This window comes from Typopeltis vanoorti, chromosome 11, assembly GCF_054136105.1.
Source record: "Typopeltis vanoorti isolate ZY-2024b chromosome 11, IOZ_Tvanoo_1.0, whole genome shotgun sequence".
Classification (NCBI taxonomy): domain Eukaryota; kingdom Metazoa; phylum Arthropoda; class Arachnida; order Uropygi; family Thelyphonidae; genus Typopeltis; species Typopeltis vanoorti.
In genome coordinates this window covers 51,634,091-51,656,202 of record NC_143559.1, presented here as the reverse complement: position 1 = coordinate 51,656,202, position 22,112 = coordinate 51,634,091, and the positions used below count along the sequence as shown (strand labels likewise).

The window sequence follows — 22,112 nt, the reverse complement described above, 5'->3', positions numbered from 1 at the left end:
ATTTCATTCACCTCAATTCCCGTATAAGCTGTTGGTTCTTTCATTCCTGCAATATCACCACCTGGAAGATATACTCTTGTAAAGTGCTCGCTCAGTAATTCCACTATATCAACTGATTCAGTTACTTCCCTACCATCGGTATTCCTTAAAATCATTCTGCCGTATACATTTTTTCTTTTACTTGCAGCATATCGAAAAAAAACTGTTTGGGATTCTCTTTAGCTTGCGTGGCTAATTTCTTTTCATAATCCGCTTTTGCTTTTCTTACCACACTCGTTACCCTTCTGGCCTGTGCTTTATACTGTTTCTTTCTCACAACAAAATATAACAAAAAATTCGCTTCCACTCTTGTTCATTTGAAAACTATATACTGAATAATTTCCAAAATGCTACTTGTGAAATTAAAGTTCATAAAGTAAATACCTGCCGTACATTATTAGTATATAGGGAAGAAATGCATGATTCGCCTCTTGAATGTAGTGCCATCTATTAGCAATTGAAGTAGTCAGCATATTCTGAATACGATGCTGAACTACAATGAAAAAACTGAAATAATATATGTCATCGTCTCACATTGTGGATGAAGGGGAACTTTTTTTTAGTATAATTTTTGTTGCGAATCATGCGAATACATTATGTATTCGCATGATTGGCTACATGTATGCAGTTTGAATAAAATAAAATGCACTCAGTCCAGCTGTTTAAATCATTACATCTTATTTACTATGTACTGTATTTACTATTTTTGAATAGGTAACGATAAGGATGAATGAATGATGATGCAGTTTTGTGGTGCATAATAGCTTTACGCATGTGTGAGGAGGAAAACAAGACCATTTAAACACAAATATGGTTTACCATCCAACGAAGGTCGAGAAACCAGTTTTACAATGACTGCATTTGCAAATGTACTTGTGATGACACATTTCGACAACTTAATACATGTCAAGGTCATTCATTAACGCGAACGTTTAATTAACTCATCTTAATTAAAACTGGACTCATCCAGTTTTAACTGGATTTCTACTATCCTTGAATAAGCAATCGTTACATTTCTGTCCTTTGATTTATTATTATTTTTTCCCATTTTAATTTTTCATTTTTTTATGTTATCATTCAAAGCTTGATTTTTCTCTAACAACAACCAGCATTCTTTATTTTTCTATTTTCCGAGGACTATTGATTGTATTTTAGAGTGGTACTTAAAAAAAATTGTCGGTCCTCAGAAAATATATTAAATATAGAAATTTCACCACTCATTTTCTTGTATTTTTCGTTTCGTTTTATTACATAATTAGAAGAATATATTGAGAATGTCATTAGCATTCGCAATACTGTAGATCTAAAAAAAAAAAAAAAATCGATTAACTATGATTTTTAAATCTAACTTTCCAAGGTGGAATTAAAGACAAGAAAAACGCATAATTTTCTTGTAAAGTTTTTATTAAAATAAAAATAAAGAGGACCTTAAAACTATTTAGAAAACTGAGTATTAAAGATATTGTACACTCATCTCGAGTCTAAACTACGCAGAAGCTCATTCAAACATGTTCTGGAATGAATTTACAAGTTTTCGCTAAGTGAAACACTTTAAGAATGAAATGTATAAAATTCAGATATAATTTGGTTATATAACGATGACATCTGTCATTGTTAATATTGCATTACTTAAAAGACACGAACTTTGCCATGGAGCCTCGATAGTCTCCGTTTATTAGCTCACTCTTAACGTTTCATTGGTAAGTTCTAATCTGAAAATATTTGTTCAAATTTTCATCATATGTTATGAAATCATACGAAATTGAAGCCTTTTAGGCTCTATATTTTAATTTTAAAAAAAACAGATTGAGTGTAAACTTGAATTTTGGAAATTGGTTTAATCACCACATGATTTTATCGCCTTCTGTTACAGGGTATCGCTGTGGAAGCCCTGATGGTTGGAGTAAACCGTATTCCTTTACTACCATTGAAAATGGCACAGATTGGAGTCCTCATTTTGCAGTTTATGGTGATCTAGGAACGAGGAATGCTATATCACTCCCATTTTTGCAGTACGAAGTAGAGAAGGGTAACTTTAATACTATATTACATGTAGGTAAGTTTTTCTTCTTATTATTTATTAATGATATTTGTGTGTTTTTTGTTGTTACGCCCCTGATTGAAAGACGAACTTATTGTAAATAGTATGACCTTTTCGATGTCGTAATTCATAAAGGTATCAAATCAAAAAAAAAATAAAATAAAAAATTAGCTAACGCCTTTTTATTCCCGTATATACGGGAGTAGGCGAGGCCATCTAGCCCTATCTAACTTTTGGAGACTGAGTGGGCAGTTCATTCTCCACTGGTACCAATCAGAGATAGATGGCCCAAGGCTATCACTAATGAAGCGGTACGCAGGGAAGATAGACGGCTCAAATGTGCCGCCATCTCGTGGTCCCTAACCCTAACACAATATATTTAATATCTGAAATAATGTGGGTTCTACGGTCGATTTTCTTGAGTTTACAGGACGAAAAACCTGAGTTTCCGGGAGGAAAAACCTGCTTGCCCGTGCCAGAGATCTACTAACTCGGGAACCGGTCGAAAAAAGGCTTAGAAAAATTTCCTCTAGTCGCCGACTAGACTCGAAACCAAGTCTTCCTTCGTGCGGCCAAGCGCTGTGGTATGCAAACGCCACATCCACTCCAAAATAACGGTAAAATTTCTTATACCTAATAATATACCTTGAAATTAAGTCTGAATATCATGTATTTTCTTTTAATTACTGATATACTTTAATATTTTTTTATGTTTCTTGCAGGAGACTTTGCATATGATCTCCATACTGTAAGTACTTTCTTGAAATAAAAATAAAAAACGTTAATTCATAAAAATGTCAGTAACGTATTTTAAGAACTAGTTTACTTTAGGTGCAACTGATTCCCAAGGAAATCTTTGCAAAAGATTGCAATGTAAAATAAAACTCGATAAACAAAAAGGGTTTGTGGAAATCATTTTTCCGAGGTTACATTTCCTCCAGCAATCTCATTTTACACTGAGAATTGCTGACTAAATTCAATCTTTTTTTGGTGCGCAGAGAGAAAGAAAAACTATATAGTCACGCACTGAGAAAAGAATGTTTCTTTAAGTAAAACTAATTTTATATTACATCAAAAATTCTTAATAAAAACCCAAGTTCTAACGTCACATATGTAAATGCCTTAACCCTATCCGTAACTGCTTATTAGTTTAATTTTCACATCTAGAGCACAATAATCTCGATCCTAATTCACGCTCACGCGCAGCCCTACACTTTTTACTGTGTAGGCATTCGGAATTTTTTTCACTAATAACATTCATTTCAATATTTTAATTTGTATGGCAATTTTTTAAAATAATTATGGAGGGCTATTTTTATAATTATTTAATTGAAAATACAAACACTACTTTGTTGTGTTTTCTTGAGGAGAGCAATCTCCTTCTCGTACTCTGAATCTACTGGTGAAGAGGAAAGTGATAATTCACGAATGTAGAAGCATATCACGTGACAGTTGATACCTCTCCGAACATCGCTGTTACTACAAGAAGGAAAAGAAAGGCGCCAATCCAACTCTAGTCATATACACTGCTAGGAAAGAAGTCAACCGAGATCAATGACTTTATCTATTGAATGGATGAATAATGTATAACAAAATATTTAAAATAAAAAAATCTTTTAAAGCTTTTTTTTTTTTTTTAAAGTGCATGCAACATTTCTTAGGTCCTCTATTGGCAATCGATAGGTTGATTATGCGTCAGCAAAATACTAGTTAAAAACTGAAATGAATAAGTTAAAATTGCTGCCATCTATTGTTATTAATACTAAATACTATTATATTTATGCAAGCTACCAAAAATAAACTCATTCAGGAGTTGGCTGAAAAACGTGGAGAAATTTCTCGCTAGTGGCTATAATTAAAATTCTAAGCAGGTAGAGAAGGCGAGAATAGTGGATTGAAAAGAATTCAAAATATTCCCATTTTGGGTACACCAAAATTTCAAAATGCCATTCAATGTTAATAACCTTTAGTTTATTTCAAATTATAAAAAATAATATAGTTTTAATTTTAAAATCATAATATTTATATCGTTATTTACAAATAAAAATGAAAATAATGATATTTATAACCACTATTACAAAAATCATATTTTAACAAAATGATTAACGTGTTAATTATTTAATAAATATATTAATATATAATCACTTATTGAAGAAAAACAGGCATTGTAAATAAATACAAATTATAATAATTTAATATGTATTTTAATTTTGATAAAACATTTATTAAAAGACTCCCTAAACAAGATCGCATTTGGATCAAATACAGCGTTTTCATACAATACTTCTACTTAATATTCTCCACGAGGTTACGCATGCACTTTAATTAATTATTTATATAAATTTAATTATGTGGGTCTTGTGACGACGCTTCTGATATCATAATGAGGAAAGGTCAATTTTTTTTCCTTCCTCGAAACTAGGTTTTTAATTTTGCATCCCAGAAAAATAGACTTTATAAGCCACACTTTCAGGCAGAAATATGAGATAAGATTTTAGGGTTACGAGATGGCGGTAGTTGTCTACCATACTCTCATCCTCATACCTCTAAAATCATCGATAGAGATTTTAGAGGAGGTCAATCCCCCACCGATCTAGACACGTATCCACCAACTACTCAAAATTTAGTTAAGGCTAAAAGAGCGTTAACTAAGTTTTTCACTCTTTGAGGAATTTGAGGAATAAAAACACTTTAGAGGATTTATTAGTTTTATTTAAGCATACAACTTATATATTTATAATTAATTCAAATTGTTAAGTACTAGTTAAGTTATCCTCTGTTATTCATATTATTGCTAATTTGGTCTTCCAAAAAAAAAAAAAAGTCTTTAAAAATAAGAATTTCGATCTAATACTGCTTGGAACTGTTTAGTTCGTAGCAGATTGCATCGTATATGTTTATCTCATAATGATGCAATATTAATTATTAGCTGTGCATTATATGTTATATCTAATATGGCAGGCTCCTTGGAGTCCGTGTTTTTCATCTCAAAAAATAGTCAAACCGATAGGATAGGTGTGCATCCATGAAATAATAATAATAATAATAATAATAATAATAATAATAATAATAATAATAATAATAATAATAATAATAAATTGTCATTATAGCTTTAGTAGCTTAGTTTACTATTAGAACTGACCAACAATTACTTATTAGTTATAGTGTTGATATTTCCTAACTTCCTCTAAGTATAAAGATTTGTATACATATCCAGAGACTGTGTGTGTGTGTGTGTAGCAATTTCACTATAAAGAGATCCTCAGGATAAATAGAATAAAATATTTTTTTTTTCTCTTGAAGGATGGAGGCAGAGTTGGTGATGACTTCTTTCGTCAGATTGAGCCAATCGCCGCCCGTGTTCCATATATGGTTGCCGTTGGAAACCACGAAGCCTTCAGGTTTGATATCAATTTATAATACACAAAGAAGATGGAATGTTTAGATGCTCATTCATGCATTCTTTCCCATTTGGGAGACAGTCTGATCAAAACTTGCACTTTTCATTTTCATCTGTGTGTGTGTGTGTGTGTGTGTGTGTGTGTGTGTGTGTGTGTGTGTGTGTGTGTGTGTGTGTGTGTGTGTGTGTGTGTGTGTGTGTGTGTGTGAGAGAGAGAGAGAGAGAGAGAGAGAGAGAGAGAGAGAGAGAGAGAGAGAGCGATCACTTTAAAATTCGAAATTTTAAAAGGGCATTAAGTTTCATCCATGATAGGCTGCTATAATCTTATACCATACTTGTAATGAGTCTATTGCTAATTTACCATTTGAAAAAATTGGTTATAAACTAATGTTTATATTTTACCTCAGTTACGAAATGTATCTGTTCTTTTAATGCATAGCAAATCTAGGATAACAATGTGGTTATATTTGTTCTGCGAACAAACTAGCCAGTCTCTTTACATCTTTATTTTGACATCTGTCAACATTTGGGTGAGAGATTATTCTCCATCTCCAATTATGAAAACAACCTGTATTACTGGAGGCCTAAAGAGCAGGGCGTCGCTAGATAAGATGACGCTCTGAGACAAACAATTAAATATTGCCCTTGATAGATTATAAGACAAAAATATAAGAAAATCTCCAATTGCTATTTGGTTTTTATTACAAGAGAAACATTAATGCAAAGCGATTAGATAATAATATTAATTAAATGTTTGCTCTACGGGGATATCGCACAATAAAACTGTTTATAATCTCTTCTAAATTTAAATTATAAGCTATGTCTGCCTCTATCGATGTAGGTGAACAAGCGCCCTTATTAAGCCGCTTCGTGAGGCAGGCTGCCTCTATGCTACACCCTGTCGACGGTACTGCTAAAGAGTCTTGAAAAAGTTTTATGTTTGATCTCTTGATTAGGGTTTTCGGATCATCTAACCCTTAGCCGATCCATGGTACATGGATAAAGAAGGTCAAATATAACCTCCTTGTTTATTGTACTGTTCTGCTTATTATGGTCTTCCGAAACCAGGAACTAAAGATGACTCCTAATTTAGCATGTGACGGAAGGCTGTTATAATAATCCCTTTGTTTCTATGTTATTTGCAAATGGCGACTATGTACTGAGAAAACTTCGGCATTGAACGGTTGCTAGTTTATTTTAAAACGAACATTCATTATAGAAGAGAGATTTATTAGAAGATAAATTCTATCAAAATGGAACTTTGAAAGTGTGATTTTTAGGAGTCCATTCTTTCGGAAGATTAAGGAATATGAGTGATCGCGCAGTTTATGTAAAAACTTCTGTTCGACATCATATATTCACCAAGTCGCAGACAACTGTTTTTCTATGGCCTAGAGTCCGCGCGGTTAGCCTAGTGGCTTTGCGCTTCGCAACCATATGCCTGGGGAAGGAGTGTCCTAGGTTCGATTCCCGTCCACGACGTGAGGAGCTTAAGGATCTTCCTCAGCCATAGCCAAGTTAGCCGGTCTTGGGCGTGGGCCGCAGGGTTTTTCCGCCAGTTTATCTGCGGTTTTTCATCCCGCAAGCAGGCAAACCGGCCCCGTGAACACACAGGTTACAGTCATAAATACTTACGGCAAGGAAGGCAACGGGAAACCACCTTGCTCATAATCATCTCTCCCTAGAATGGTAGCATATAGCTACCCTCCCGCTGCCGTATGGCAGATGGGAACCAGAAGCCTAGAATGGCATCACCTCCTTGTTTATTGATGACCTAGAGTTGTAGAGCCGCATGTATTCTACATAGTACAAGTTCCAGATATATCTGATTATTGGTTTACTCATGACACTAATGTACTATAGATTACACTTCAAGAAATATTCATTTCTAGAAGGGCATGTATGTATTAAACTTGTACATTAATTTATCGAAATTTTAACTGGTAGTTAAGCCATTAGTATTGCACTCCTTACGAAACAGATAATTTAAAGAAATTCCATTATGCTATTATAATAATCAATATTTTTTACTTCTAATGGTAGGAACTTCGCAAACTACAAAATTCGCTTTAGCATGCCTGGAAATAATGAGAACATGATGTACAGGTAAGTAGAACATTAAATTCGATTTAGTACTTAGCAAATATTTCCTACTCTTATTCTTTCAGTAAAAGAAATATCTGGTTCGATACTTAACTAAGAAAAGAATTGGCCTAGCTGGACAATTTCCATCCTTCGAAGTATTCTATTCAAAGTTTAAATATAGTAAAATTGTCTCTATTTTGCAAATAATATATTTGTTTTTATGATCTTTTGTTTCACTATTCGTAAAAGAATTGATTCCTCTTTGAATTTTATAATAACAGTCTCTAATGCTATAAAATCACTCTCCTTTGTTTTACTGCTGCCATTTTTTGATTATTACATCGTTTCCTTTTAAGCTTCAAAGTTGGCCCAGCTTTGTTTATTGCCATAAATACCGAAGTTTATTTCTTTAAAATCTACGGTGGAATGGAAGCCATTGCCAGGCATTATGATTGGTTACAGAAAACATTAGAGGTGAGTTTTTCTTCCTTTTTTTAAATACGTACTAACTTAAAAAATCACCGTTGAATAAACATATATAAGAAACATGATTCTCTCAATAGATTTAACTAATTTGTATATTTGAAGGAAGCCAACAAACCAGAGAATCGAGAAAAATGGCCTTGGATTATTACTCTTGGACATAAACCAATGTACTGTTCAAACAGTGATATAAGGGACTGTTCTGTTGGCAGGGGCATTGTGAGTACTCCTTTCAAACAAATCTACATTTCGTTTATTATTTTGGCTTTTATTATTTTTGTGTATGTCTCATAACTCTTAAATCTATACATAGGAATTTTTTTTTTTTTTTTCCCAAGTAGTCCTCACTGGCTCTTGAAGTTTAAATAAATTTTAGTAAATTATAGATGTTTTTAGTTAAGTGTTATTTATTATTTTTTAAATGCGGGTGTTATTTCATTATTATTTATTTTTTAAAGAGAGGAATAATATGGGTCGGTGCCTCTTATATTTTAATATTTGGATTTTTATAATGCTGTTAGTTACTGCATTCTCATCCTTACAGTCCAACCACCACCTAAGAGCTAAGCGGTGAAGCAGCTGCTATTTGTTGCATGGTTCGACATTACATTTAGCAATAACGGACAACGCATTAAAAAAAAAAATAGCGCCTTTTGTGTGTGTGTGTCTTTCGTAAGTGACGTTTCAATTAACTTGACTCGTTTGCTTGACCACATATGGCAACCACCGCCATCTATCGTTAGAAGAGCTTACTAGTAACAGAAAAACATATTATGCAATTTTTGTGAATTTTTTTCCCCTTCTTCTTGATTTTCATTCCTCTTTCAAATTTTAGGAAGCGAATCAGGCAATTTAACTATAATTTTCAGGGAATGCAGGGAATTTTCAGGATTTATAACGTCGCAAAACATCCCACCGACCAGGGAATATATTCTATGTACTGGCTACCGTTCCGTATTCAGTTAGTATTCCAATAATAATCTAATAATCATAATAATCTTAAAAAGAGTGTTTGAATTATTTTAACTCTTAATAGTTTAAAACATATTGAGCTGCTGGGTTTCTAATCCGAAATATTCAAACACTTTTTAAGAACATCCGTTACTTCTTTTGACATAAAATCATTTTGCAACACGCACGCACACACACACACATACACAAAAAAGCACCTAATTTCTAAACATCCATTAACAGTAAAGTTACCCTTCCAATTAAACTATTAAGGATAATTTTATACTGGTAAATCAGGAGAATATAATTAATTGCTCACGTGCATGAAAATATCACACGTTTTCTCTAAGTAAAAAAAAAGAAGTAGAAGTGATATTATTATTACTTGACACTTGCAACGATACCAAGAACTCGTCGAGGGAAGACACTCCACCCGACTGAACCTACTACTTAATCCTTCATCTGCACATAATGCAATCTACAACCTAAGTAATATATATATATATATTTTATCTGGTAATTGCATGCGTTCTCTGGCTGATTTTCCCGTATGCAGGATGAAAATCACAAGTTTTTGGGAGTAAAAAACTTCTTACTTTCATAACGTAGAAACTTCATGTAGCGACTCCTCTCGTTACGACGAGAATCGAAGTCAGGTGTCTTACAATCGAAGGGCGCAATATTGTCGTGCTGTTCTTCCAGTTGGGCTATGGAGGTGCTTATTATTCTCACGATATAGCTTTTCCTTTTTAAAATACAAAATTTAAATTAAAAAAATTAAATAATAAGGAAATATTAAAATACTTTTCTGTGAAATAACAATCTGTACAAGGAAAACCTTGTAGGTAAGATATTTTAATTAAATATATGATAAATAAAATCCTTTAATGCTTTTTATTCCTCTGGGTAATAGACTTTAGTAGCCTTATTAACTGTTTCAAGGTCAGCTTTTCTCTCTCTCTCTCTCTCTCTCTCTCTCTCCATTCTGTATGTCTTCACTGATAGCGAGTCCAGACTATCAATGAATCAAACCTTTCAGGGGAGAGAGGGGGAGTGCTAAATTGTGAATGAATACAATTCACTAAGGAATGTTTCATTCATAATTTGACAAGTTAAAACCCTTGAAAAGGATATGTTTGTGTTTTAGTATAAGTTGTATATAGCCTGACAAATATTGGATACCGTAATTGGTGTAAAACTTGTGAATATTCCAGTGTAAAATACCTACTAAATTGCATGTTAGACAATGAATTTGTTATATACATATTTTCTGTTAGAATTGATATAAAAGAATTACTGTGTAGATTGCATATAACCAACTGAGATTATAAAGTCAAAGTACGCGGGCGAGACACCGGATTAGTAAGTTGCCTCAATCGGTCACGCGCGCATACGGCACGTGGCGACCTAAGTTTTCGGGGAAGACGCTACGAAAAGGCAAGACCCACGAGTGCAAAGGAATAACGTGTCGGGTGAAAATTTAGGGTTACAAGGAGTCCCGGTAGGGGTTGATATAAAAGAGCTGGAAAACTCCCCCAAAAAAAGCATTTTGTCTGGAGTCTCTGTTCTCTCTCGGTGACAGAAGTCGGAGGTGTCGGGTCGTAGGGCTTGGGATCACGGATTCCAAGCCCTACGATGAATGAATAGTGGATTTTCGAAGCAACGGGCAACTCCTGGAAAAGATAGTAGCCAGGTAGTGCCTTATGGATGCAGAATCGCCTCGCGCTAAGAATATTCTGGGCATAGATGATCGGCATGCAGACTCCATGAGGACCAACCTAAGCTGATAGAAAGTTTAGCCTTAACATAGAAGGAAGAAAATGTTTGGAAGGAAATGAATCCTAGAATCCAAAGGACAAGCATGAGGAAACCTCGAGTTCGGTATAGTAAACCTTTAATCAAGTAATATGAGAGAGGACTAAGGTAATTGTAACTTAAGAATCTTAGACCTTCATAAAGTTTTGAGACTCTATCTAAAATTAAGACAGCACTGTGATATTTTAATCGTAGTCGGTGAGCAATATGTGCTATGTATTATAATTGCACTTGTGTTGATTGCTAGCTATGTTTAAGAGCCGTAGAGATGTCTAATCCAGACAGCTTGATTAACACCTAAAGTTCGTTATTGGTTTTATAATCTAAGAATGCGAGCTTTGAATCTTTGAACATAATGTTTTTATAGTATTAATTACTGTGTGATGTATTGATTAATTTTACTTTGTAATCTATTAATACAGTGAATAACTGAAGGTTCTTTATTCTGTATGATGATCATTATGTTAAATAAACCTTTCGCTCTCCTTAATTTGGTTGCCTGTGTCTAAGAATCCGATGCACCACTCATAAAGTAATTGTTAATGAAGACCACGACTGCAAACATGGTTGATTATAGAAGGTATTGACAATTGTTAACTTAGTATAGAAATAGATTAGATTAACCACGTGCATATCTGAAGGCTCACTTCTTGACTGAGAAGTTTTTCCAATCTAAAGGGTTCTGGGTGGCGCAGCGGAACAAATAAAATTTCCCAGAACCTTAAGAGAAGTTAACTTCAGAAGATTTGTTACTAAGGAGTTGGCTTAACCTTGAGACAATCTCTTTGTAGATCAGACTCGCGCACGTGATAATCTGAGGGGCTGAAGTATATAATAGTAAGACAAAGACAGACACATCATAGGCGCTGCTGAGATAGGACAAATTATTCAAGAGATAGTTAAGTAAAGGAGTTAAACCATATGTAAATAAATATCAACTATTAACTACTACGACATCATAACAGGACAAATGGCAGATGACTGTTATCATCTTGTGTCTCTCAATATTAACAACTTTATTCACTTTTTTAGAGAAAATGTAGACTTAATAAGGTAATTATCAATTGTTTTTCCGATTAAAAAAATTAAAAATTCTGATCATATGTAAAATTGTACTCTATATTGTAGGTAAGAACAGGAGCTTTTTTATCTAGAAATTATCCTTTGGAGCCGCTGTTTTACCAATATGGAGTAGATTTGGCAATCTGGGCGCATGAACATTCCTATGAACGATTATGGCCAATTTACGATAGACAGGTAAGTTTTGATAACATGCATGAAGTGGTAAGTTTTAAGGTAAAATCAAACTGTAAAACCCCCGTGCAGTTTTGTGGCAAATTCTTTCATTGAGAAAAAATAAAACTCAATGACTTCCAGCCGAATTCGTCCACAGCAAAAGAGATAAAAGTGCAAAGAATAGCAGAACATAACATAAAATGGCTTAACTGTTTCTTCAAGATATTAAACTTAATTAAATACATTCCTTATGAAAGCTGCCCTTCATAAAAGATTTCGAAATGTCAGTAAAGAAAATAAATACTTAAACCAACCACATGGGAATTGATCGTATAATCTAGAATCTCCTACAAAGGACTAATATATTCCGAGAGCCTCAAGTAGAAACTTGGATGAAAGGAATTAAAAGTAAACACTTGGAGAATAAATGGGACGCACTTACAGGGATCAGCAACAAACTGTTGCCGATTTTATGGAGTCTATATACTTGGATTGCGTAACATTTAATCTGAAGAAATACGATAGCCTCTTTTATGTTCTTTTATCGTGTAACTTCAACTTCTTGAGCTCTTTTATTATGAAATGATTACGGAGGCAGTTCAGTTTTACGTATAAAGACATTGTCAAAAAAAAAAAAAAGAAGTGAGTAGTCAATTTCTAGAAAAAATGCTGGTTAATTGGAAAACTAATATTTTATTTCTCCCGAGATCCATTTTTATATTATGTATTTATTTACTTAATTATTGAAACTCAGTAGCTCAGTTGCTATAGACGAGCCCTTCGTTTGGAAAAGCCCGGATTCGAATAACTTTATATTAGTTTCATTAGATGGTACCGTAATCTCTCGTAAGGAGCGCTGTCATTATATCATCATACGCTAACTTAATTATTTATATCTGCATGTATTTTTAAAAATGAAAATCATGCTTATAAGGGCGAAAATATATGATAAGTGAGTTTAGATCAATGATTTAATTAGCTCTGGATATTGTGAAATTCGACTTTCGAATGTCTTCAGTACAAACCGCTCTTGGCATTCAAGGAATTTATAAATATTAAATACCCCGTTGACTATCAGTCCTATTGGTTGCCGTCAGTAGACGCTGAACAGATATGCCTCGGTTCTAGATGAGATTGTCAGAAATCAATGCATCATACTCAGGTTAAATCTTTCTGAAAAATCAGATGCCTATATTCTAATCCTGTCATGATAAATGGATTAAGTTTCTTGAGAAAGGTAGTAAGCCAATGTCAATTTTTCTTTTTTATTGTACTACTTGAGCTATGGGATTTATCTAAAAGGCAAAACTTATTTCTGGAATCATATCGTTCAAAACAGAAATATGAGTTGGTCTAAGATTTTGGTCACGTTTCTTACTAAAGGATTCTTTTAGAGGGGAGAAGATTGCTATCGTTTTTGTCAGAAAAGATCCCTCGTGGCTTTACAGCTTGCAGCTGTTACCTAACACTGTGATGGATGAATTCAAGACAGAAAAAGAAACGAATAAGAAAGAAATGTATTCCTCTCAGGATAAGACCGTGGTGTGAATCTTAAACTTTTCTTCTTTTAATTTTCTGCAGTATATCATCGACAAGGATAGAAAGAAGACTCACAGTAAAATAGTTGTGACTAAATATGATCAATCTGAGTCTTAGTTAACGCTTCAATTTTTTATGCAATTTTTTGTTTTTAAATTTTTAATATTTAAAGCCTCTCTGTTTAAATAGTGTACAAAGGAACTTCATAATAATTAAGTGAATGACGAAGTGAATACGAAGTCCTTAGTATAGATCAAAGAAGAACAAAGTCTGTAACATCCATCAAAAATGGAATTTTGAACAAAAAAGTTCATCTCTTGATTGAAATAAACAGGAGAGAAAAATTAATAGCCAAGAATTCTCGTTGTAATATTAACAACATTCAATAGATGGCGCCACAATATTTCCAAAGCTCGCGTAAATATTTTAAGTTGTATCTCTGAATCTACGTTATGATCCGACCTTATGTTAAATATGCTTTCTACCCTCCCACCCTAATGCCACCCCAACTTCTCTTATTATTGAACTACGTTGATCTGTAGATGGGGGCCACAATGCCATTAGCCAATTATAAATATTTTAAGTCGAATCTGGCATTACGTTTAATGTTCTGCATCTCCCACCCCTTTTTTGATTTGTTTGTTTTTACAGCTGCAGGAAAGTCTTGGGGGCGTTTAAATTTTCAGTTGAAATGGGACGCTTAATAAACTGTCCCCTTTATTTCCTTTTATAGCCCAAATTAGATCTCTCTCTTTCACAATTGAGTCGTATATTATTTTTCTTTCTTAAGCAAGCTGAGACTTATCGAAAAGCTTTTCAAGTCGCCGCAACCTAGAATTAGTCTTTGAAGAATAGAAATAATGATGGGGCATGTCTGAAAACAACTCGCGCCACTATTTGTCGATCTTTTGAATTTACGTCCGTAAGTACGTCATTGTTATCAAAATTTGAGAAGATTGTTCAGAAACATCACACAGAAGAACAACACATCAATTATTTAAGAATATGTTAGCACGATGACCACACCTTTCTAAAATTAGCTACCTAGAAAAGTCCAGCGAAAATAATCAGGATCGATGCTAAAATAAGTCGTGGAAATTTAAATACAGTCGTTTTTCAAGGCAGCCCCCCCCCCAGTCTTCCCTTGCTTATTTTTGTTTTATTTTCTCGAAATAGTCACTTGGGTTTATGAAAAGACCATTATTGTAAATGGCTATGGCGATAAGGATTTCTAACTATTCCTTTGAAATTAAAAGGTTTTATTTTAATTGTGTGTCGTCTTCATATTTTCTCGAGCTATCTGCTGTCGCAGAAAGTCTATCCCCTTGGTTACCAAGTAAATTATACAAAACAAGAAATCATATTCTTATTTTAATCCTTTACCCAGGTGTAAGCAAACAAAGTTTACGCGTAAGTATCATTTTAATTAGTCTACTATTTGTTTAGAGACAATTATCAATTGCCTTAGTATCTCATAATACACGGTACACTTACTTTCGAACGCGTATATTAATATGAATTATGGGAAGAGTCCCTATCCAAACCTATTTTGACCTTTATTGAGATCTCATTAGTGGGACTTTGATTAAAACAAAAATCCAGTTTCTTCTCTGGTATAATCTGCCATCTGGTGTCATCTTTGAGATTTCATTGCACATGTAAAGTTGATTTCAAACACACGTCCGCTAAAAGCAGTTGAGAAATATAAAATGAAAATTCTCTATCTCGGTCTGCGAACTCGATACCTTTTCTACTATGGGATACACCGATAAAGATTCTTGATTCTGACTAAATGATATTTATCCACAGCAGATAATTTTCCCCTTTATTCTTCAACACAGATTAACGGAACTTTAAATAAACCGAATTGTGAAGACTTTCTGCTGTCAAGGTCTTATAGATCTGGTCACCAAATATCGATCCATCTCATTAGCAGATAATATCCAATTTCATCATTTTTCTCTTTTGCTTTAGGCGAACAATGTGTCGCAATTTCCTACCTAAACAACCGATTGGTCATTCTTCTTTTCTGTCGATGATAATTTATCTCTTTCCCTTCTGGCATGACCAAAATATGCAGAATAAACCTCCTCACTATTATCCTAAAATACACGACTCGTGTTTTTTCTATTTCGTGAAGAGAATGATAACTTTATTTGTTCCAGGTATACAATGGTAGTGTGAAGGATCCATATCGCAATCCCAGAGCTCCAGTTCACATTGTTACAGGGGCAGCGGTGAGTATTTCTTCTTTTTCTTCTACGTCTATTTCATTCATTTTGAGATGAATTATTACAATCGTTGGTCCATCCGTATGTAAACACATATAATACCTGCTGGATGGATGTTAATGAAATTTAGGATCGCAATTTTGACTTAACTTAATTACAATTGACGACTAAGGCTAGAAACCGACTGTAATCCGATTTCCAAACAAAAAAAAAAGTTCGTAAAGAGTATATAAGGGTTCTGCACACTCCCTTTGAGAATAAAAACCATCTGTAGACTCATTTTTATTTTTTATGTAAATCCTACCTACGAAATGTTACAAAACCTACCTATCATGCGAGTACTGTGGGAGAGTTAAAAGTAAGATAATCAGAAAAATCTCCTCTAGAGAAAAAAGAATGAATTTTTAGCCACTTCAGTCCTCCATATATAAGCATGGCGGTAATAGTCGTCTTACACTGGGGAATGGAAATTATCTACTTTATCGTGAAATAAAATAAAATATAAAATTATATTTTATCGTGATGACGACACGCTATAGCATCATTCGATTTGCGCAACAACAACAACACTTACTTTGATACCATTGCGATTATGGATGGTTATTATTACCACGCCACATGCCTCATTAAGACTCTGAAACTATTTCTGTATACTTTTATTCTTTTAAAAATTTGCTAGCTCACTAGTAATTAATAAAAAATTATTTTTGACTTTCAAAGAGCAAAATAAATAAAAAATCTTGCACCATTAAAGTTTATTATTATTAAAATCTCCTCCTTCCATGGAATCCAAGAACTCGTCGCTGAAAGGCATTTTATCTATAAAAAAACGATGCCGTTCTTCGCTGTAATATCGGTCAACATCAGTGCTCTCACCACTCACTGAGAAAATTTGCTTTTCACTGAAACTACGCTTTTATTCTACTCTAACAGATGAATCATTGCTCTTCGCCTTCTTCCCATAGATTGAAAATTTTCTCCTATATATATATATAAAGCGTCAAAAAAGATAAAAAGTACGTGTTGTTGTTACTGGTGATGGTGGTGGTCGGGGGTAGATGGCGTTGGTGTAGTTGCGATCAGTTTATGGATTGAGTGGTGGAGACAGAGAATTGTGGAGTAGTTGCCCTCCTTTAATGAATCTTTGGACTCCCTGGAGATGTCAAATAATAATAATAATTATTATTATTATTTTGCAATAATAATTTTAATTGCAAGAGCTTCCTTTTTTATTATTTCTAGGGAAACCAAGAGCGAGTTAGCTATTTTAAACAAGGTCCCGAACCTTGGAGTGCTTTTCGAAGTTCAGATTATGGTTACAGTCGAATGAAAATTCATAACAAAACTCATCTCTACTGGGAACAAGTATCAGTAGATCAGGTAATATTGTGTTTTAAAAGTCTGGTTCAAACAAATCGGAAATACACTTGAATATTTTTATTGTTTTAATTTGAAATGCTAAATTAAAATACTGTCTAAATAAAGGAAATTAGAACCTCAAACTAGAAATATTATTTCGATGAAATAAAAATACATGACTGTATACTAGTTCCGTTAACATGGAAGAAATGATTAATTACCTCTTAATATGTATCATTAACTGAATTTTTGTGACACACTAATAAATCAGTAGTTTGTTTTCACTTAAAATTGCATAAAATATAGAAAACATATAAAGTAATATAAATGCAGCATATCCTCTTGCCTCGCACTTATGTAAGAATGCAAATCGTCTGTGGATGCAAATTCTAACAGTAATACAAAATATACTCTCGCACCAAAGCTTCCAAAAGATATCTCACTCGTAATTACGAGTATAAGGTTTCAGTAATTGATCCCGCACCACGTGGATTGCAATATTCAGAGTTGGATCAAATCAATAAAAAAAAAAAAAAAAACAGAACGTATCACTAAGAAGTATTTCTTAGATATTAATGTTTTTCCTGTTGTTTACATATTCTTAAACATTTCAATTAATCTTTATATCTTGTCCGGTTATCTCTATATCATAATGTAAATTATTATAAGCACTTTGTAGAGAAAAAGGTCCAACTAATAATTATCATCAGCGTACATGATGAAACTGTGCAGGGGGGGGAGGGAAGGGACGCAGAAAATGAGTTTCATAAAACAAGTTATATAGAATTTCCAAAATAATTCAGGTATTTAAATGCACATATTCTATGGGAACTGCAAGAATAATGATTTCAAGCGACTGTACGAACCGTATAATTTAAATTTAGAAATAGGACATATTAAATGAATGAAGCTACCTTTTTCTAAGTTTGAGGTATTCATCTGATCGTTTAAGGATGATTAATAGTAGGGAATGACAGAATGGAAGGCAAGCGGAAATAAATGGAAAAATAGGAAATGAAATTTCAGATGGGGGGAAAAGTAAGACGAGTAGGGAAGAGTGATGAGATTGGAACTGAAGAAGGAGGAGGTTGGGGAGCGTTGTTCTGATTATGAGTTTTGGAGAGAGGTTGAAATTCCGCCTAGAATACCTCTTAGAAAGGAAGAGTCATGTCATGTAGGAGCATCTATCATTCGAACTTTTAGACTCAAGCTGCATGTCTATGGGTTTACATAGGAACCTATATCTAGGGATGGTCTACGTTCTGATAACAGTGACCATGACGTTTAATTTTTTATTTTATTTATTTATTTATTATTATTATTATTATTGAGATTTTTTGATGCTGTGAAAAACGGAAGATACCACAATCGCGATAGTGTTCTGGTAAAACGAACAAAAATCAACAAAAACCCTTCAATATAATTCGCAGTAGTGCAACAATTCTGACAAACAGTTTTTTTAAAATTAATCTTGATTGTGATGATGAAATTATTTGGCATCTGGTTGGCGTTATTTTTTGGAGTGACCACCGAAGCATATAACCCTTTGAAGCTAGTGTATTATGTCTAACTGCGTGTTTCTCTGGTCGGTTTACCTCTTTTATTGAGCTGTCGCCATCTTAATTAGAATGGGATGGACGCGCATGCGCACATAAGTCGAAGATATTAGGTCAACCATCAACAATTTGATCAAAAGAATCTGCATTAAAGAAAAAAAGAAAAAAAAAAAAGAAATGCCGGTATTCTTTTTAAAACAAAATATAATTCCTGCACACGTCGTCTACAGACTTTCATTATGCAGCAGCTGTTAACTTTATTTATTTATTTTTTTTATATTTGCATTTTCTTCTATATCTAAGAAAACGCTTCGGAGATAATTAGTTAATTTTGTCTTTCTCCTAATGATTTAATTTCAGTTCGTGGAAACGAAAGCGTTCAGATACACACAAAGACGGCTGTATAATAATTATATTTTTTTTTTACCATAAAGTAATTTTTAAGAAATATAATTGCTTAGAAGAATTTCTATAATGATTTTTTTTTTGCTGAGAGATCCAACTCCGCAGTGATATAAAAGACTAATTTTATCACAGTCTTTTTTGTCCGCGAATGTGACGTCATCATCAAGTACATAATATGCATCACACTCTAATGGCGTCTATCAGAACGCTTGAGTAGCTGCAACCATTGACGTCAGGATTTAAACGTAACATTCCTCAGGTTGTTGACTACAGGCATCTGTGACACGTATACAGATAAATATACTTGCCATGACTTACTGCCTTATATTCCTTGTAACAGGACCTGAAGATACAGTTATCGACCTTCCAACAAAAGGAGAAATCTATCTTCAATCCTTATCACCACTTTAATTATAGGTGTTGTAGTTTTTTTTTTTTTAAACTTATCAGTAAAAATATCAATATCCACTTCTCATATTTCAAAGCTTTTTTTATAACAAGTCACTTTATTACAATCTTTTATAATTTTTTTTTTCTTATGCAGGGTGGTAAAGTCATCGACAACTTTTGGATCTCTAAAGACAAGCATGGTCCTTTCTCAAAGCTGTTTCCACAAAACCAGCCTGATATCGCATAAAGAAGTTTCAAAATGTCACTGGGCATCGATGGACTAGTCATGATCGCGACAAATAAATGGGGACAACGTACTAGGATTCCGAAAAGGAGATTGGATATAGCTAACATGCTGTTAGCTATATCCAATCTCCTATTTACGACGATATTTTCAACTTCTTTTATTGTTCGAGTGTAGTGAATTAAATATTTTTGGAATTTCAAAGATATTACGGAACACAGCTTTAGCGACGATTCTTGATAAGGGAGAGAGAAAGAGAGAGAGAGAGAGAGAGAGAGAGAAGATCCTAAATTGCGTGCTTCCATTTCAAGGATGTCTGCTACTAGCCTACTAACCCATCAATCATAACTATTACTTTCGTAATCCACTAAGGCCTTTCTGCAGAACAACAAGACAAGATTGAAAATCTTCCATCGGTAACCTTCACTCGAGATCACTACAGACCTCGTTCTGAAGAAAAATAGATTTGTCATCTAATGGCTCCAGTTCTTCGTTCATTTATCTTTTATAAATAACTCATGTGACAACAAAACAATTGGTTTGTTTTCAAAGCGAAAATAGAGAAACGTATCATCAGATTAAAATTAAAGTATTTTATATAAATAAAAATATTTTTTCAATATCTGTTTATCTTATTTTTCTTTATTAAGATAAAAAAAAATATTTACTTATTTATTAAGAAGATAAAAATAATTTCAAATAAATATTTATGGATATACCAAAGTTATTAGTACTCCATCGTATTTTGCTTCAATAGTTGATTGTATTTTAATATTTGAGCACTTAATCTTCTAGGATTCGTTCTTTATGTGATTGTGTTTTCTCGTTTTATTCTTTTTCTCCTTAGGAGTAATCATAAACGAGATGGATTGCAAAACCTAAAAGTGCATTGATACCGTGTGTGGGTGACAGAATCTGAAAACAGAAAAAAAAAAATAAGTGATATTTTTGGAATAATATTAAGTTGAAATATTTCTTCATCTAACATTTCAGGGAATACTAAGTTGACAAAAAATACGGATGGTGGTGGTGGCAAAAGAAAACGAGAAATAATTGGTTCACTAACTTCAAAGTTGAACTATATATGGGTGTAAAAATTAATACATTATTAAAGCCAAAGTATTTTCATAAACGTTAGGTATCAGGGCATTGAGAGATGATTCAAATATCGAAACGGTATTTTATGGTAGGATGAATTTGGGATTTGCCCAGAATAAGTAATTGTTCAAAGCCGATCTGAAATGCCAATTAAAAAAGACTTGGTTGTTGCTTATGAAAACAGGGTCACGTTGCTTTTAGAATGTTCAATGAAACCATAATAAACACCATTTTCGTAGATTAACGCTATTCTGGAATACAGTTAATTATTCAGAAAGGAGTGTGATTAGGTTTACTACCAAGAGAAGAAAAGGCCCACAGGCATCCATATGATATTATTATTATTATTATGTCACGCCTCCAGGGAGTCCAAAGACTCATTGAGGGAGGCCATCTACTCTACAACTCTCCACAACTCTCACTTACAGATATCGAAACAAGTCTATCGATTTACACGAGAAAAAAACTCCACTAGAATATACTCCCTGTCCTGAAAATGTGTAGGACAATTATAATTTAATTGTTATTTTTAAAAATGTATTACCATATGATACAACGGTCTTTAGGTCCAAACAGGCAGGTATAGCATCATCTTGCTAAACCAATATATTGCTATTGTTGTAATATAACTCTGTCTGTATATATTGAATATTTCCTCTGTAAATAATTGGAATGATTGTAATGAATGTCTGAGTTTATTTTATATCTGATCGGAATAAACATTCATGACTGTGTTTATTTCATATCTAGGAGAAAATAATAATAAAAAAAATCATGTCTATATTTATTCAGTATTAAAATATCTCCAAGCGCGTGATATTACCAGACATTTCGGATGTTTCGACACATCTAATGAGACTTCGCAGACGTTTTCATTCAGTAAACAGAGACTGTTTTATCTTCTTCGTTGTTCTAATGGAAGAGATGACATTTGGAACATCAGACAGACGATATTCTAGGAATTGAACAAGTCAATTTTAAGGAAAGGGAACGCAAAAGGATATTAATAAAATATCTTCCCATATAGAAAGTACTCAGACTCCAATCCGAGGAAACCCACTCTACTCTATACTCGAACTCCCCCCCCCCCCCCATGCATCACCTGGCAGAGTAATTATAAGAACTGCATCATCTGATTTTTCATCATTTTTTTCCCAAGTTTTAACAAGAAAGCTATTTATTTAACATGACTACAGTGGATTTTATTTTAAAGAATTACACGAGCTAATTTAAATAAAAT

The 22,112-nt window shown here is 33.4% G+C and overlaps 1 protein-coding gene across 1 annotated transcript; it reads left to right on the top strand.

The window, feature by feature from the left end:
• The first annotated feature begins 1,887 nt into the window (after positions 1 to 1,887).
• Positions 1,888 to 19,777, top strand: LOC150101572 (acid phosphatase type 7-like). The gene is made up of 10 exons (XM_090400843.1): positions 1,888 to 2,095; positions 2,803 to 2,828; positions 5,384 to 5,481; positions 7,524 to 7,586; positions 7,922 to 8,039; positions 8,154 to 8,267; positions 11,943 to 12,071; positions 15,755 to 15,826; positions 17,063 to 17,200; positions 19,685 to 19,777. The coding sequence occupies exons 1-10, from the start codon at positions 1,888 to 1,890 to the stop codon at positions 19,775 to 19,777; spliced, it is 1,059 nt and encodes a 352-aa protein (XP_090256969.1).
• Positions 19,778 to 22,112: the final 2,335 nt, after the last annotated feature.